At 38.4% G+C, this 19,339-nt stretch overlaps 1 protein-coding gene and 1 long non-coding RNA gene across 2 annotated transcripts; both read left to right on the forward strand.

Annotated features, from left to right (window-relative positions):
* Positions 1-3,056: 3,056 nt before the first annotated feature.
* On the forward strand, positions 3,057-7,597 carry LOC131131451 (dual specificity tyrosine-phosphorylation-regulated kinase 4-like). The gene is made up of 6 exons (XM_078792580.1): positions 3,057-3,138; positions 3,214-3,383; positions 5,097-5,233; positions 5,541-5,681; positions 5,792-5,930; positions 7,514-7,597. Exons 1-6 carry the CDS (start codon positions 3,057-3,059, stop codon positions 7,595-7,597), a joined length of 753 nt encoding a protein of 250 aa, XP_078648706.1.
* Positions 7,598-8,197: 600 nt separating this feature from the next.
* LOC131131450 (uncharacterized) lies at positions 8,198-11,592 on the forward strand. The gene is made up of 4 exons (XR_013628774.1): positions 8,198-8,357; positions 8,456-8,516; positions 10,502-10,602; positions 11,386-11,592. It is a non-coding gene; the product is annotated as an uncharacterized LOC131131450 (long non-coding RNA).
* Positions 11,593-19,339: the final 7,747 nt, after the last annotated feature.

Consider the following 19,339-nt stretch of genomic DNA (forward strand, 5'->3'; position numbering starts at 1 on the left):
CGAAATTTGCAAAATATATAAAATTAAAATGCTATAATGCTATAAATTATAGCATTGTAGTGGTAAAAATAAGTAAAGGCCACACATCCTCTATTTTATTACGGTAGAAAACTAGCATGATCACACACTTGCTATAGTTAAAAATACTGTAGATATTGATGAAAATGACATTAAGCCCATTCTTATGGGTACGATATGTATGGAAATATGGAATATGAGCTCCGTATTTTAAGTGTTTTGTGATGATGTATGAATATGAACAATACTTTAAGTTACTTCAAACGTTATTGCAGTTTTCATGTTTTACGCCTGGCAGATGTTTTGTCCTCTTTCGCCCTCAAGCGGTGAAGACCTGCCATGACAGCCCAAAACACTAACGTTATACAGTACATAGAAACTATATACATTTGATTTTTGAATGTAAAATCGACCGTTACAGTAATTATGCATAAATAAATGACACGGTTTTGTATGAATTTCCCTTGGAGGTCATTAAAGTATATATATATCTACCGATCTAACTATAAAGAAATCACATTTCATAAAGCGTATATTGTGCTAGAGTTGGCACTGAGTCCGTATATTGAGAAGATTATGGAATTAATGTACAGATTTAACTAAAGTAACCGCACGCTATATAGACAGCTGCTCTCGAGCTGCGGACTGAACAGACGCCGTGACGTCACTTCTCTGCTGACGCTCAGAGGAGTTAATGTCCGGTTTTCTACATGAGTATTAAAAGAAACTGTGACGATGTAGACGACTTTAATACAGAGATCGGCCCTGTGGCATGACGAGGTCTTTTGACGCAATCGTGTGAGAGCATCAAACTCATGTTCGACCTCCACACATATGTTTACTTTCAATCCACTCGATTTAAATCGACCCCTCGGGTCGAAATGCTTCGGATTTGAAAAGCCAACCCTTCTGAGGAGGTTACCAAATCGACAATGCATTTACAGTGCAATGTTACAGCCAAACAAGGTTAGTTTAAGTTAAGTTACTGGGGGAGGGATTATTATTATTATTATTATTATTATTACATTTGCTGCATGCAAAAACTATGATCAGATTGTCACCCTTGCTACTATGCAAGAGACTCATCTGCCAAATAATATTCATTCAAGTGCTGGAGCCTATCCCAGCTGTCTTCGGGTGAGAGGTGGGGTTACACCCATGACTGGTCGCCAGCCAATCACAGGGCATAAATAAAAGATTTTTATAGTTAATAAAAAACCTGATTATGACCTTCTAAATACTGTTTGCTACAATTAGAGCCCTCTCGAGAAGAAATAACACCCCTATAGTCACCTTTACACTCATATTACACATTCACATTCATACCTATGGACAATTTGGAGTCTCCAATTAACCTAGCATGTTTTTGGAATGTGGGAGGAAACCGGAGAAAACCCACTACATATGTGACAGGTGTTGGCCACAATAAAAGGCCCCTCCAAACTGCCAGCCAATCACAGGGCATAAATGGAAGATTTTTATAGTTAATAGAAAACCTGTTTATGACCTTCTAAATACTGTTTGCTACAATTAGAGCCCTCTCGAGAAGAAATAACACCCCCATAGTCCCCTTTACACTCATATTACACATTCACATTCATACCTATGGACAATTTGGAGTCTCCAATTAACCTAGCATGTTTTTGGAATGTGAGAGGAAACCGGAGAAAACCCACTACACACGAGGAGAACATGCAAACTCCACTAAGAGATGGGAATCGAACCCGGGTCTCCTAGCTGTGTGGCCTGTGTGCTAACTACTCGTTCGACGTGCAGCCCCTCTCGCAAATATTGTATAATTTAATACAAAATAACTAAAGAAATCCACCTCACAGGTGTGGCATATCAAAATGCTGACATATGTGACAGGTGTTGGCCACAATAAAAGGCCCCTCCAAACTGCCAGCCAATCACAGGGCATAAATGGAAGATTTTTTTATAGTTAATAGAAAACCTGTTTATGACCTTCTAAATACTGTTCGCTACAATTAGTGCCCTCTCGAGAATAAATAACACCCCTATAGTCACCTTTACACTCATATTACACACTCACATTCATACCTATGAAAAATTTGGAGTCACCAGTTAGCTTAGCATGTTTTTGGAATGTGGGAGGAAACCGGAGAAAACCCACTACACACGGGGAGAACATACAAACTCCACACAGAGATGGGAATCGAACCCGGGATTCCTAGCTGTGTGGCCTGTGTGCTAACCACTCCAACGCCGTGCGGCCCTTCTCTCAAATATTGTATAAGTTAATACAAAATAACTCATCCACCTCACAGGTGTGGCTTATCAAAATGCTAACAGGTGACAGGTGTCGGCCACAATAAAAGGCGCCTCCAAACTGGGCAGTTCAACTTGGGGGCGGGGGACCTTATATTTGTGTTTAAATATGCTTGAAAATACTTAATTTAGTAAACAAAAATATGTAAAAATTGCTTGTTTTTAGAATGTGAATGGTTGTTTGTCTATATGTGCCCTGTGATTGGCTGGTGACCGGTCCAGGGTGTACCCCGCCTCTCGCCTGAAGACAGCTGGGATAGGCTCCAGCACCCCCGTGACCCTAGTGAGGATAAGCGGTAGAAAATGAATGAATGAAAATGAATGAATGCTTGTTTTTAATAATAATAATCAGTTATATTAAACCATTATTAATACATTTCTGGAAAACCTTGATAGTGAGACTGCAAAAATGTAAGCATAAAGTGGCGAGGGATTTCTGTACACTTCATGAAAATGTACACAACAGCTTGAACGTGTATAAACCTTTTTCTACTTCCAGATCCAGCCTTCCTCAAGAAATAACAAGGACCGTTTAAAGTCAATAAAACGTGTTGAAAATGCTCGCAATTGCGCTCATCAGATATCACCGCCATCAAATCCTCAGAAATCCGAATTTGGGTTGATATGTCAAAAGGTCAGCTACCCACAAAACTGTACGCATCGACAAGGAATGTCCAAACCTGCAATTCAGGTCAGTATTACGCATTTATCTGTATTGTCTTATACTCTTATGTCAACCTTTACAATAAATGTTTATCTTTATTCAGACATATAAAGCTACCATCAGGAACAAACTCTTCACTTTTACGTTGCCAAGCTTGACTTGTGAAAGTAAGTTTTACAGTTTTTTTTTTATTTGTTATATGAGTATTTCTGTGAAACTTAATCTGCTACTCTTATGTGCAGGCGTTCTTAAAGATACCAAGCGATACCTGACACAGTATGAGCAGATGGAAATAAAAGACTACAGAAAAGTTTGGTACATAGGAAAAAAGGAGAGTAAAATTCATAGTCGGTCACAGACCATATCAGAGGAGGCCAAGTCCTTCGACGATGACCAAGGATTCTATAAAGCAGTAAGTCCAGATGTGCAATATCTACTGTGCCCAGCAGCTTTATATTTCAGGGTATTTTGTGCATTATTATTATAACTATTATATTATAATTATTATTATAATTATATAATAATAATAATAATTATTATTATATATATAATTATATATATTATAGAATAATAATACCTATTGTTTAATAATTATTTAATAATAATAATAATAATAATTATTATTATTATTATTAAAAGAAAATAGTAGATTCCTCACATTTTTCAACTTCATTTTGATGATGCCATTATTATTATTATTATTATTATTATTATTATTATTATTATTATTATTATTATTATTATTATTATTATTATTATTATTATTATTATTATTATTATATAATATATACTATTATATAATATATTATATTATATTATATTATATTATATTATATTATATTATATTATAGTATAGTATAGTATAGTATAGTATAGTATAGTATATTATAGTATATTATAGTATATTATATTATATTATATTCATTCATATACTATAATATTAGCTAGCAATGTTACAAGGACATGGATATTATATTATATAATTATATAATAATATAATATAATATAATATATTATAATTATATTATATTATACAATATTATATTATATTATATTATATTATATTATATTATATTATATTATATTATATTATATTATATTATATTATATTATATTATATTATATTATATTATATTATATTATATTATATTATATTATATTATATTATATTATTATTATATTATACTGTAATTATATTATAATTATATAATATAATATATGATAATCATCATAATCAACATTATTATTATTTGTGCATTGTTGGATGCATTTTTACTTAATTGTGTTTCTGAATCCATGTCCTTGTAACATTGTTAGCTAAGAAACATTAGCAGGGTAATCGAAAAGCCGCTTATTTGGGACTGCATGAGTGCTGCCGTCACGGGAGCTGTGGTTCATTTCGGGAATGATTAATTCCAGCATGTTCTGTGACATTCTCAAGCAGAGCATGTATCCGCTTCCTGCTGCATAGTTTTCCAACATCATACTAACAAGCCCAAACACCTCAGACAGGTGAAGGTGATGAGGTGGTCAAGTATGTCTCCAGACTTGAATCCAATTAAGTAATTGGAATATCTTCGGCTCTTGTGGCCCAAGAGGATTAAGGCAGTGCAAGATAACAATGGTGCACACACTAGATATAATTGAAGCTTTGGACACACTGTTTACACAACGCTATACTAATACCAATGTGGTGCAGGTTAGCAGTGTGTGCACCCCATGCAGTGCTAACAGCCAATTTGGTAATTTGGTGATGGGCGTGGCAGCGCACCGGGGGAGGCGTCTACATTTTCAACTCGGTGCAGTCAAAATTTCATGACAAAACAGTGAGCCAAAGGTGCCCTGAAAGATCTCCGCTTCTGACTTGGTTTATTCTTGGCGCAGGCGAAGTGCACCCTGCGCAGCCGTAAATTGGCTGACTGGCACAAAGTGACAGGCACATTTTCATTGCAATAAACATTCACATGTCTCCTCCGTCTTTGCCATTTACACTAGTGGGAGGGACAGAGGTGTGGGTGCGCCGCTCTGCGCCACACTGTGCTGAGTTCATACCAATCATCATAGTTTGTATTTTGAAACATGTAGTACTCACTAATGAGTGAATTAATGATTATTTCATCCACAGAGGGTCGGAGACCACTTGGCTTATCGCTTTGAGATATTGAGGGTGATTGGATCGGGATTTGCAGGAAAAGTCCTCAAGTGTAAAGACCACAAGACGACAATGCTCGTGGCAATCAAGGTGTTTCGAAACACAATCGAGTAAGATCTCACCAAACCGAGTGACACTAGAGCGAAGAGTTTTGTTTGCTAATTGTGTGTTGTTGACTTGAGCATGGAAATTGCAGTTTTGACCTTGAAGCCACTGCATGAGAAAGCAATATCCGAGGTTAAAGGTTAATTGTCAAAACTAATTTTGACAATATTCAATACCAGCGAACGGTTTTGACAGTTTCTCATTTTATTCAATAGTTTTTGTTCAGTAAATTAAACCTAATTCAACATGACTGGCAAGCAGGATTGTACTTTTAACACTGAATGACCATTCTGCACACATCTTTGATTTCAGGGGTCAAGAGTTTGCAGAGGCTGAACTCAAAATTTTAAAGTCCCTGCAAAAGTTGGACAAGAGTAACAAAGCCAATATGGTCCACATGGAGGAGTACTTTTACTTCCGCAACCACCTCTGCATCACCTTTCGCCTATTTGAGTGAGTTTTAAAACATCTTTATGGTTCCTCTTTGACTTAATGACAGTAAGAGTAAGCGTTGACTGTACTAGTGTGTATTTAACTTGCATGATTTTCTACGATTTTTCCAGAAAGGACCTCTTTAAAGCCTTAATACAGAGCAAAATGCGAAGACTCCATGACGGAGATATACGAAAATATGCAATCGATGTGCTTAAGTGTCTTCAGGTGCTCAAAGGCATGAAGATCGTCCATGGTGACCTGAAACCGGTGAGTAATGTTTAATATTTAACTTTGAAACAGTACTGAAAGTACATTGAAACAACCTTGGGTAATACTTTTGTACAAATAAAGAATACCTTCACTATCGTGGTTTTTTAAAAATATATACGGACTAGGTTGCACGGCGGTCGTGTGGTTAGCGCGCAGACCTCACTGCTAGGAGACCAGGGTTCAATTTAAACCTCGGGCATCTCTGTGTGGAGTTTGCATGTTTGCATCCCCGTGCATGCGTGGGTTTTCTCCGGGTACTCTGGTTTCCTCCCACATTCCAAAAACATGCTAGGTTAATTGGCGACTCCAAATTGTCCATAGGTATGAATGTGAGTGTGAATGGTTGTTTGTCTATATGTGCCCTGTGATTGGCTGGCGACCAGTCCAGGGTGTACCCCGCCTCTCGCCCGAAGACAGCTGGGATAGGCTCCAGCACCCCTGCGACCCTCGTGAGGAAAAAGAAAATGAATGAATGAATGAATATACGGACTGTTAGTCAAAACACACACATTTAACCCAATGTTGTTAAATTAAGCATTTCAAGCATTAAAATGGCTATAAATAAAAATAAAAGGAATTTGGAAGGTGCGATTTTAGGTTAGTTTTGTGTGAAAAACATATTTGGAACTTTGGAATATTTGGAATTTGATCCCATTGATCAGGAAAACAATAACCAACAGGCTGCTTAATCTTGGATGGATGGATAGATGGATGGGTTGGATGGGTTGGATGGATGGATGGGTTGGTTGGATGGGTTGGATGAATGGATGGATGGGCTGGATGGATTGGATGGATGGGTTGGATGGATGGGTGGATGGGTTGGTTGGATGGTTGGATGGGTTGGTTGATTGGTTGGTTATTTGGTTGGTTGGTGGGTTCATGGGTTGATTGATGGGTTGATGGGTTTGTTTCATCTTCAAATTCTGGCACCAACAGTGGGGCCGCATGGTGGACCGAGTGGTTAGTGCACAGGCCACACTGGGTTCGACCCCCCCTCCCCCGGCATCTCTGTGTGGAATTTGCATGTTCTCCCTGTGTGTAGTGGGTTTTCTCCGGGTACTCCGGTTTCCTCCCACATTCCAAAAACATGCTAGGTTAATTGGCAACTCCAAATTGTCCATAGGTATGAATGTGAGTGTGAATGGTTGTTTGTCTATATGTGCCCTGTGATTGGCTGGCCACCAGTCCAGGGTGTACCCCGCCTTCCTCTCGCCTGAAGACAGCTGGGATAGGCTCCAGCTTGTGAGGATAAGCAGTATAGAAAATGGATGACCACCAACAGTGGTCTCTTTATGACAGTTTCTTGCTGAAAGGGCAAGACAAATTTGTATGCTTCAAGTGAGCTGCGGGGGTCAGAATTCTTGCTGGTTGGCAGGGAGTCAAATACTTATTATATCATATTAAAATGCTAATTAATGTACTTTATATCTTTTTTTTCCCTGTTTTTTTATTGATATTCTGTCTTACCTACCCATAAAAATCTGGGTTTTAATATTGTGATGCTCAGAATATTAGAAAATTGTAACTGCCAGTGACTTTATGTATTATTGGTTACATTCTATTTAATCTTTGTTTTGCAGAAGAACATTCTGTTAGACAAGGAAAACAATGCTGCAGTGAGTGATTTCGGTGGCTGCATTTTTATGAAAGACAATGGCAAGTGAACTTTTATAAATAATATCACAGGTGAACATTCAAGAGTGTCTGCAAAGTCTACACACTACTGTTGGGAAAAAAAATAATTTCAGGTCAGAAGATTGACTGTAAAAGTCAAATACAGAGTAGAGAAATAAAGATGCCATGCATATGCATTTTAAAGTACATTTTTAAAATACAGTTTTGAGACATAAACTCATGGAAACCTCAATTATCATAGTCATATTCACATGAACACATTTTAGCATGATCACATGTCTATCTCGTGCAATGGAGAGCCGAGACACTGCAGGCCTTCCTACAAACTGAAGATGTTTATCATTAAAATCACCTTCCATGATATGAGTTTTCCACCTCTGAGCTGCATGCAGAATTTTGAGTAGATCATTGCTACCTATATAGAGCATATCTATGGCCCCAAAAGTCCATCCATACTGGAGTAAACATTGAGTGAGGGACAGAAAGCCTAACTGGCCAAGGAGAAGCCAAAGCTTAAAAAGCCTTTTTTCAGCCATGATTCTGACATACGGATACATCTTACACCAGACACTGCAACCATGACGGTAATGTATGTTTTTTCTATGATCTGCCACAGACAGGCCGACGGTTTACACTCTACCATACATGTCTCCAGAGCTGCTCCTTGGCAAAACATCATCCCCCGCCACGGACATGTGGAGCCTGGGTTGCATGTTGGCGGAGCTCGACAGAGGCTACGCTCTCTTTGGCGGCCATACCAAAGCAGACATGTTCTATTCAATAACAAAAGTAAGCATGGTTGAAAACAATTAGAAGTGTTAACCCGTTCATATTAAACTTATATTAAACTAAACACACAAGTTATTGAATGTGATATTTTTTTTTAGGTGCTGGGTTTACCACCGACAGAAATGCAGATGGAAGCAAATGAAAAAAAATTCAGCATCGGTAAGAATTTTTTTTTTTCATTTTCTACCAAAGGTCGCGGCCTATCCCAGCTGTCTTCGGGCGAGAGGCGGGGTACACCCTGGACTGGTCACCAGCCAATCACAGGGCACATAAAGACAAACAACCATTCACACTCACATTCATACCTATGGACAATTTGGAGTCGCTAATTAACCTAGCATGTTTTTGGAATTTGGGAGGAAATAATTTTGTAAATAATCTCACTTGTGGTGAACATCACACTACTGACCTTTCCAGGATGTAGTTCTTGCTTTTTGTTACAGTTGTTGCCATCCAGAATAACATGAAATTCATTCATTTTCTACCGCTTTTCCTCACGAGGGTTGCGGGGGTGCTGTAGCCTATACCAGCTGTCTTCGGGCGAGAGGCGGGGTACACCCTGGACTGGTCGCCAGCCAATCACAGGGCACATATATAAACTCCACACAGAGATGGCCGAGGGTTGAAATGAACTCTGTGAGGCCTGTGTGCTAACCACTAGACCGCCGTACAGCTGTGATGTGTTCCATGTTCTGTTAAAAAATATATATATTTTGTAAAAAATATGGCACTCAAAGACTAATACTTTCTGCTGCTGGGTGTTCATAAAAACATGTGATAGCAATACAATACTTTTTATTTTGAGAACTGTTCCTGAATGAGGCCCGGTTATCATATAATCTTTTCACTTTTTGTCATGCAGGCAGCCCAGACAGTGATCCATCAAAGCAGCACAAAAACACTTTGGCCATGAGGATAAGATCTAGCAATCCAAAATTTCTCGATTTCATAATGTCCTGCCTAGAGTAGGTGATCATACTCTGTATCCTCTACATATTTCAACACCTAAAAATGCAACATTAAGCTCATACAGTGATGCCTCGGTGTTATTACTCCTCTCTAAAGGGTCCATTTAAAACCAAATCATACAAAAATGGTAAAACAGTTTTAATGTACAGCAGGGGTCTCAAACTCAATTTACCTGGGGTCCACTGGAGCTAGGGTCTGGGCAAAGCTGGGCCGCATCAGGTTTTCCAAAAAAAAAAAAAACGCATTTATTAAAAACAGAAAAATATACAAACTTTTTCAGTGCTTTGGTTCCGATTTTCTACAATAAAAGCTCTGATAAAACATTCCACTGTTCTCAAATATCTTAATTTTTATTTTTCTGCACAAAATAAGGTGAAAAATAAAGAAACAAATCAAGAAAAGAAAATCAATCAATCAGTAGTAAATTAATATAATAATAATAAAACGGCAAATAATAAAAACTTAAGAAACCACATATAGTTGGTGGGTAGACAAATTATTTTTTTCAGATTAAAATGAACAAAGCATTATTAGAGCCCTGTAGACATGACAAAACATGACTATAGTCACATTTATACTCTTGCGAGTTAGCATGTGTCTTGAGACACATGCTAACTCGCAAACTAGAGAGCTAGCGACCTAAACGGTAGCCTTCAAGTTATTTCCTTTAAACTTAAATAGCCAAAAACTTACCACTTCCACACGGATAGGGAGGATAACTATTAACAGTTATTTAACCTTTAACATGAACAATCAAACGTAATAATTTTTTCTGGTTACATGATACCATACAGCATCCATATCAAACTTGCGCGGGCCGCACTAACATTAAACTTTCATATCAAGGCGGGGGCCTCAAAGTAGTGTCCTGCGGGCCACATTTGGCCCGCGGGCCGTGTGTTTGAGACCCCTGATGTACAGCAATTAAGTAAACAATAAGTTTGTTATGCACAATATTATAATATGTATGATTATCAGTATACAGTATACAAGAACCAAGGCAAACATTTGGCAAAAAATTTAATTGAAAATTTGAAAACCGAGGTTACACTGTCGAGTGCATCATCACTTCATCACTGTAAAGGAAATCTATCTAATCTTTACAAATTATTTTATCCTATGATTTGAATGTCATTTAGAATCTGTCCATTAATTTCATGTATATCATTGATCAGATATGATGCAAAGAAGCGCCTAACACCAGAACATGCTTTGCGTCACCCATGGATCCTAAACACGGACGCAGCCAAGCCTGTGAAGTCTGCTATTAAAATGAGTGAGTCACTTATAATTTTCTGTAATCGGCACTGGACTGCTGCGGGAAGTTTGTTTTTGATTCAAACTAAATTTCAAGACTGGACGAATGAAAAACTGGCAATACGGAGTTATTCCAACAAGTGAAAGGAAAACTCGAGGAAGTCGGTATCACGTGATGTTGGTGTTTACGCTTTACTGGGCATGCCCCATTGACTATTCTGGTTGATTATAGCGGCGCATGTAGACACGTGATTGGAATATTCCTTTCCATGTATACCATTGCTTTTGGAAAGGTCATTCGGAAAGAAAAACTCGTGTAAATAAGATAAGATATGCCTTTATTCGTCCCTCAGTGGGGAAATTTGCATTGCAGAGAATCAGTACAGAGTCAGTTAAGCAGTACAAAATACACAATATAGAAAAATAAACAATATAAACAACCCAAGTATTAACAAAATCAACAGTTTTTCCCAGAGTTATATACAAATACAGTATGCAGATAATATGAAACGAGATGAGATATATGACCAGTCTATACACTGAGATCTTGAGTTAAAGTGAGTTTAAAGTGACTTAATATGAAGCATCATAGAAATACTTCACATAGAACTTAGTATATTGCATTTAGAGCCTTAATAATATTGCACATGGGAGGTTGATCAGATATTGCACAGTGAATGGAGTCTGGAGTGCGGCTTCTGATTCAAAAGCTAGTGCCGTAAAAGTCCGCTTAGATCAACACCAACTTGTTACGGTGCATAATACCTTCAGAAAGGCTGACTAGCATATATCTTCTTTACAGGTGTCAAAGCTGCCAAAAACAGCTTACTAAAGAGAGAGAAAATTCCACCGCCGTTGTTGCAGCCACTGGCTCAACATAAATGAGTGACCCTTGAACCCTTGACACTGGGCATACACACAGTATGTGCATGTGATAAAAATACATGCATGTTTATGCAAACTTGGCTGAGTCAGTAGCGGAGGAATGGAACCAACGGAGCCAATGGAACCAAAGCATCAGCTACTAGTCTGCACAGCCAGGACTCCTTAGGCGCCAAGAACCAAACTGAGCTGAGCCTGGATGAACAAAGCCTATAACTATAAGCGTCCCCATACATGGATACTATAGTGTTTGGCATCATTTAAGACAGCAGCCTGCTCATCTTCATCAAGACATCAGTGCTGTAACAACAGCCTATGGACAATGGACAAAGTGGAGTTTGCATGTTCTCCCCGTGCATGCGTGGGTTTTCTTCCGGGTACTCCGGTTTCTTCCTCCCACATTCCAAAAACATGCTAGGTTAATTGGCGACTCCAAATTTTCCATAGGTATGAATGTGAGTGTGAATGGTTGTTTGTCTATATGTGCCCTGTAATTGGCTGGCGACCAGTCCAGGGTGTACCCCGCCTCTCGCTTGAAGACAGCTGGGATAGGCTCCAGCACCCCCACGACCCTTGTGAGGATAAGCGGTAGAAAATGAATTAATGAATTTCTTAGAAAAAATTATTATATAATTATATAATTATAAGCAGCTGGTGGCAAACTTCCTGATAATTTTGAAAATGAATGAATGAATGAAAAATGAATTGGAACATGAAGTTAAACTCGAAGGTTATTTGTCTATATGTGCCCTGTGATTGGCTGGCGACCAGTCCAGGGTGTACCCCGCCTCTCGCTTGAAGACAGCTGGGATAGGCTCCAGCACCCCCCGCGACCCTCGTGAGGATAAGTGGTAGAAAATGAATGAATGAATGAGTTAAACTTGAATCTTGGCATGTAAACAAAGAGGAAGGTAGCAAAAAATGTTTGAGTTTAAAGACATTGAATGGTACATATGAAACACGACCGTCATGAAAATAAGCGGTAGAAAATGAATGAATGAAAAATTAATAAATTTCTGGAGAGTGTTTTCTGGCACTAATCTTTTAGCAAGATGACTCAAAAGGTGGTTATATTCTGGTTCTATATTTCAGATATTCAATATCAATTTAATATGATTTGAGCATATGATTTTAAAAAAAATTTGAATGTAATGTATACATTAAAATAGAAAACTGTTTATATGGCGGTAAAGTAAGTTTGTAAATACTGCATAAATTAGTACGTTTTAATAAATATTTGAGTATTTAATTTGCAAAATATATCAGTAATATATATTCATATCATATCAGTATTTTTTTAGTTTTTATTACAGGAAACAATGTTGTTTGCTCAGTGTTTTTTCCATAGTGTTTAATAGTGTTTGATGTAAAATTAACAATTTTCTGCAAGTTTCTGACACATAATGGAATTCCATACTTTGCCATCCAATAGTAAGGATGAAATGTTTTCTCATGTGGATGAGGTGTATGAGGCTAATATTCTAAATGAGAATGAATGTGCACCCGTCGCTATAACACCAGCAGCAAACCACACAGCTGATAAGTATTCAGACCTTGTCTAGACTGCATCAAGATACCTCTCTCTCTCTCTATGTCCCTTCTGTGCTTCATTGCTTTGAGATCTCCAGCAGCATTTAGGAAAAAAGCAAAGGGAAACCCCAATTCTTTCTTCAACCTGAGAGAAAAGGTAAGTAAACAGATTCAATGTTCAATGTTTTTCTGCATTCCTGTGTTATAGTATATAAAAAAGATTGTTGGTTATCCAATTAGGAGAATTATATAAACTACAGCATGATCAAAAACATCTGAAGGGATTCAGGATTGTTTTATGTTTGGGTCAACACAATATTTAATATTTGACCCTATATGTATACCATAAATTCTAAACCAGGGGTCTCAAACTCAATTTACCTGGGGGCCACTGGAGCTAGGGTCTGGGCAAGGCTGGGCCGCATCAGGTTTTCCAAAAAAAAAACAAAAAATGCATTTATTAAAAACAGAAAAATATACAAACTTTTTCAGTGCTTTGGTTCCGATTTTCTACAATAAAAGCTCTGATAAAACATTCCACTGTTCTCAAATATCTTAATTGTTATTTTTCTGCACAAAAAAATAAAAAAATAAACAAATCAAGAATAAAGAAAATCAATCAATCAGTAATAAATAAATATAATAATAATAATACAGCAAATAATAAAAACTTAAGAAACCACATATAGTTGGTGGGTAGACAAATTATTTTTTTCAGATTAAAATGAACAAAGCATTATTAGAGCCCTGTAGACATGACAAAACACGACTATAGTCACATTTATACTATTTTTATTTACAACATATTGCGCAACTGCAGGGTCTTGAGACACATGCTAACTCGCAAACTAGAGAGCTAGCGACCTAAATGGTAGCCTTCAAGTTATTTCCTTTAAACTTAAATAGCCAAAAACTTACCACTTCCACACGGATAGGGAGGATAACTATTAACAGTTATTTAACCTTTAACATGAACATTAATCAACCATAATAATTTTTTCTGGGTACATGATACCATACAGCATCCATATCAAACTTGCTCGGTAAACTTTCATATCAAGGCGGGGGCCTCAAACTAGTGTCCTGCGGGCCACATTTGGCCCGCGGGCCGCGTGTTTGAGACCCCTGTTCTAAACTATTAGCAGCTTTTTCATAATGTGTACCTTAAACAATGATGCGGCTAATTTATGGCAAATAGAAGCATAGTTGACGTGGGCCTTTTGAGTGCAGACAGCTGGGATAGGCTCCAGCACCCCCCACGATCCTCGTGAGGATAAGCGGTAGAAAATGAATGAATGTGTATTACTTCCATTAAGACTTGGTCGTATAATGAGAAATGCATTCCATTTGGCAGACCCCTGTAATCCAATAATTTACTACTGCATATACTCATATACTGCATATACTCTACGTGCCAGATTATAGACACCCACCATTTTTTTGGATCTGTGTCAAATAGTCTTTTGCAAATGAGAACATTTTTGCTTATTTTGATGATGGGTGAACATTGCAAGCGTCAAATCAATGTACTGTGTGAAGTGCAGCACTGGCGGTGAAACAAAAATCGAACCTTATAGTGATGTTGGTAATTCAGTCAATGCAAGAATTTCACTCTTGCATTAGCTGATTAACATTGACTTTTTCCTTCTGGCTTTTAAATCACTGGCCCGTCTGGTACTTGCGGGGTTCTAGGTGGATTAATCATTTGGACAACAATGACTGTGCAGGTATTCAAAGGAACACTTTTAATTATCTACTATGCAGTCTAATTCATAATAATAATCATTTGTGTTAAAGAGAGATTGGTAATCCATTCTAATCCGTGTGGAGTTTGCAACATGTTTGCGTAGGTTTTAGTCCGGTTTCCTCCCACATTCCAAAAACATGCTAGGTTAATTGGTGACTCCAAATTGTCCATAGGTATGAATGTGAGTGTGAATGGTTGTTTGTCTATATGTGCCCTGTGATTGGCTGGAGACCAGTCCAGGGTGTACCCCGCCTCTCCCCCAAAGACAGCTGGGATAGGCTCCAGCACCCCCAGCAACCCTCGTGAGGATAAGCGGTAGAAAATGAATGAATGAATTTCTTGGAAACTGCAAGGCAGATAATTATAAGCAGCTGGTGGCAAACCTCTGATAATTTTAAATTTAACTACAAATGCATTTCCGCCGGGGCTCCACTGTGATCGAGTGGTTAGCGCCCAGACCTCACAGCTAGGAGACCAGGGTTCAATTCCACCCTCGGCCATCTCTGTGTGGAGTTTGCATGTTCTAGGTTGTCCATAGGTATGAATGTGAGTGTGAATGGTTGTTTGTCTATATGTGCCCTGTGATTGGCTAGCGACCAGTCCAGGGTGTACCCCGCCTCTCCCTTGAAGACAACTGGGATAGGCTCCAGCACCCCCGCGACCCTTGTGAGGATAAGCAGTAGAAAATGAATGCATTTCTTGGAAACTACAAGGCAGATAATTATAAGCAGCTGGTGGCAAACTTCCTGATAATAACTACAAATGCATTTCTGCCGGGGCTGCACAATGATCGAGTGGTTAGCGCGCAGATCTCACAGCTAGGTGACCAGGGTTCAATTCCACCCTCGGCCATCTCTGTGTGGAGTTTGTTCTAGGTTAACATGCTAGGTTAATTAGCGACTCCAAATTGTCCATAGGTATGAATGTGAGTGTGAATGGTTGTTTGTCTATATGTGCCCTGTGATTGGCTAGCGACCAGTCCAGGGTGTACCCCGCCTCTCCCTTGAAGACAACTGGGATAGGCTCCAGCACCCCCGCGACCCTTGTGAGGATAAGCAGTAGAAAATGAATGCATTTCTTGGAAACTACAAGGCAGATAATTATAAGCAGCTGGTGGCAAACTTCCTGATAATAACTACAAATGCATTTCTGCCGGGGCTGCACAATGATCGAGTGGTTAGCGCGCAGATCTCACAGCTAGGTGACCAGGGTTCAATTCCACCCTCGGCCATCTCTGTGTGGAGTTTGTTCTAGGTTAACATGCTAGGTTAATTAGCGACTCCAAATTGTCCATAGGTATGAATGTGAGTGTGAATGGTTGTTTGTCTATATGTGCCCTGTGATTGGCTGGCCACCAGTCCAGGGTGTACCCCGCCATCTACATGAAGACAGCTGGGATAGGCTCCAGCATACCTGCAACCGTAGTGAGGATAAGCGGCATTGAAAATGGATGCATGGACATTTTATCATTGGCAGTCGTCCTCAGCAATGATAGACCAAACTGTTGCCGCGGCCTTTTAGAGATTCACTAAAAATGAAATTTTTGACTTTTAATGCGTATTTCATCTCCCGGCAGACTGACTGTTCAGTTGACTGGCGACGACTGATGTAATCCTCTATCACCAGCTGTGTACTGCTCTGTCAAAGTGTGCCACAGGGATTAAGGATCCCTCCCCTCCTCTGCATGTTTGCTTGGCTCCATATTCAGCTTCCCTGCTTCAGATGGTCCACTGACTCCAAAGCACAGCAAAGCAACAGATATTGGACATGAGAGGAAAGGAATTGAGCTCACTCAAATGTCATTATAACATCGGATGATGTTTCAAGTATTATTCAAATGAATACACACCATTTTGAAAGTGCTGCAACTGTTTCTACTGCAAGAGATGAATGCATCTCGGACGGTTGGGTCTCTTGGAAGGAAGCAGGAAGTAAATACTGCCTGACTTTAATCTTGAATAAATAATATCCTCAGTCCCTTCTGCAGAGTAGAACATTTTTTTACATTAAGGGCCACTCTCTCGTCACACTTTCCTTTCAGTTACTTCCATGACACAACACATCAGTTGTACTTCAATATTGACTTTCATTCAACATAGCCCATGTTCAAGGCATGTTTTCCAATGATGTGTGTAGTTTTCTGCATTTCAGAGGATTATCCATCAGATTTTAGGTCATACGGTGTTAGGCAAGTGAAAATCCCCAAATCCCAGTTTTGCTATTTCCAACAATTCATATTGTGTTTCATAGAAATATTTCAATATTGAACAAAGCAACATTTGTTCTCAATCAAAAATCACTCCACACTCTTTATTGCTCTGTGGTTCTACCATATCTTACTTATTGTGTGGAAATATGGGCTAATAACTATAAAAGCAATCTTCACTCGCTAAATGTACTGTAAAAAAGGTCAGTAAGGATAATTCATAATGCCGCCTACAGATAACTCTTTATTTCTAAAATCACAAATACTTCAACTTGCTGATATAGTTCATCTTCAAACAGCTAAAATAATGCATAAGGCTAAAAATAACCAATTAGCTAAAAATGTCATCCAATACTTCTCTACAAGAGAGGAGAAATATGATCTCAGGGAAGAACTACATATGAAACACTTATATGCTAGGACTACGTTAAAAAGCCATAGCATTTCAGTATGTGGAATCAAACTATGGAATGGATTGAGTAAGACCCTCAAACAATGCACAACGATGAGCCAATTCAAGAAACAATACAAGCAGTTGATGTTTGCTAAATACAAGGATGAAGAGTCTTGAACCAGTCATGATGTGCTATATATATCACTATATTGACACTTACTATGGTACCCATTATGTCATTGGATGGTCATATCACCTCCTACTTCAGTACGTGACAAAAAATGTAAAAAATTAAAAATTTAAAAAATTTATAAAAGCTTAAACTGAAAGAAAATGAATGAATGAATAAATACAAAATAATAATACAAAATAAAAAATATTTTTAATCTAATAATTTTACCTAATAATATTTTTTTAATCTATAATAACAATAAAAAAAATGTAATTATATTAGGAAAGTAGGAAGTGAACAAATGTAACTGATTGTAAAAGTACCAGATGGAGGGGTAGGATTTAATAAGCTTTGCTTCTTCCTACTCCTTTTGGACATGTGGAACTGTGAACTGATTATGTGATGCATTCAATTGTAATCTGATGCATGTTCAAATGAAATAAAACTATTACCATTACCATTGTACATAACAAAAATGAACATTTTGAGTAGTCACTTACACATGTGGTTGAAATTGTTGGCATCCTTACTGCAAAGAAACTGACAAGCATAATTGAAATAACTGAAAATATATGAAAAATAACAAAATTGCATTAAAATGTACTTCAAGAGAACATTTTTTTTAAAAAAGAATGTAACTGGCCTTGACAAACATGACCCTAAACCTAACATTTTGTTGCACAACCTTTTGAAGCAATTATTGCAATTAAGCACTGCCTTCAACTCTCACCCGTAGATAAACATTTCGGCCCACTTCTCATGAGAAAACTGTACCAGCACCCTCAGACTTTAATGGATGTTTAACCAGACTGCAAGGCCCCCCATCATAATAGTCCAATGTCACTGATGCTTCACTACTTTCCTTTTATGTTTAATGATTGTTGAACAAGTCTGACAAATAACTAATCATACTGAAAGGCCTTTTGATATATTATCAAAATATTGGAATATTGCAAAATTTTTTCCCACAAAAAAAGAAAAGAAAGAAAAAAGACAGACAGGCTTGTGTTGGTTGTCAAACAGTGAACTTAATCATGAACAGCCCAAAGCAAACTAAACACCAGGTCACATCTGTGTGTGTGTGTGTGTGTGTGTGTGTGTCTATATGTGTGTTTCATACCAGCCCGGACATCCTTCTAATGAGCACATGAGAGGTTTTCCTTATGTTCATGCCCTCGGTGGTGAACACGCAGGGATGGGACATGAGATAGAAAGTAGATCCCTGCTAAATTAATACAATAAAAATGTATTTTCTTTTGAGCATCCCATGCTTAGATTTGCATGATTCAGCATGTCTGATGTATAAAGCCATTTCTAATGCTTTGGGACTCTGGCAAACCACAGTGAGAGTCATTCATTCATTTGTTCATTTTCTACCGCTTTTTCCTCACGAGGGTCGCGGGGGTGCTGGAGCCTATCCCAGCTGTCTTCAGGCGAGAGGCGGGATACACCCTGGACAGCCAATCACAGGGCACATATAGACAAACAACCATTCACACTCACATTCATACCTATGGACAATTTGGAGTCGCTAATTAACCTAGCATGTTTTTGGAATGTGGGAGGAAACCGGAGTACCCGGAGAAAACCCACGCATGCACGGGGAGAACATGCAAACTCCACACAGAGATGGCCGAGGGTGGAATTGAACCCTGTTCTCCTAGCTGTGAGATCTCCGTGCTAACCACTCGTCCGCCGTGCAGCCCTCCAAGCTAGTTTTCCATCAATATGTCGAAAGCATCTCTGCTCTCACACTAAGTCAACACATCTGTCACTGGGCAGCCCCACTGGGTTACTCCACCTCCTCATCTATTCACCCCTCCCT

This window comes from Doryrhamphus excisus, linkage group LG1 (genome assembly GCF_037039965.1).
Source record: "Doryrhamphus excisus strain RoL-2023G ecotype Guam linkage group LG1, RoL_Dexc_Guam_v1.1, whole genome shotgun sequence".
Classification (NCBI taxonomy): Eukaryota; Metazoa; Chordata; class Actinopteri; order Syngnathiformes; family Syngnathidae; genus Doryrhamphus; species Doryrhamphus excisus.

What these genes read in the sequence shown, in the direction of transcription:
- LOC131131451 (XM_078792580.1), top strand. Translation starts at nt 3,057, where the DNA reads ATGTTTATCTTTATTCAGACATATAAAGCTACCATCAGGAACAAACTC. An exon ending in GCCAAGCTTGACTTGTGAAA is followed by an intron (nt 3,139 to 3,213) that starts GTAAGTTTTACA and finishes TCTTATGTGCAG; the next exon opens with GCGTTCTTAAAGATACCAAG. An exon ending in ATCACCTTTCGCCTATTTGA is followed by an intron (nt 5,682 to 5,791) that starts GTGAGTTTTAAA and finishes CGATTTTTCCAG; the next exon opens with AAAGGACCTCTTTAAAGCCT.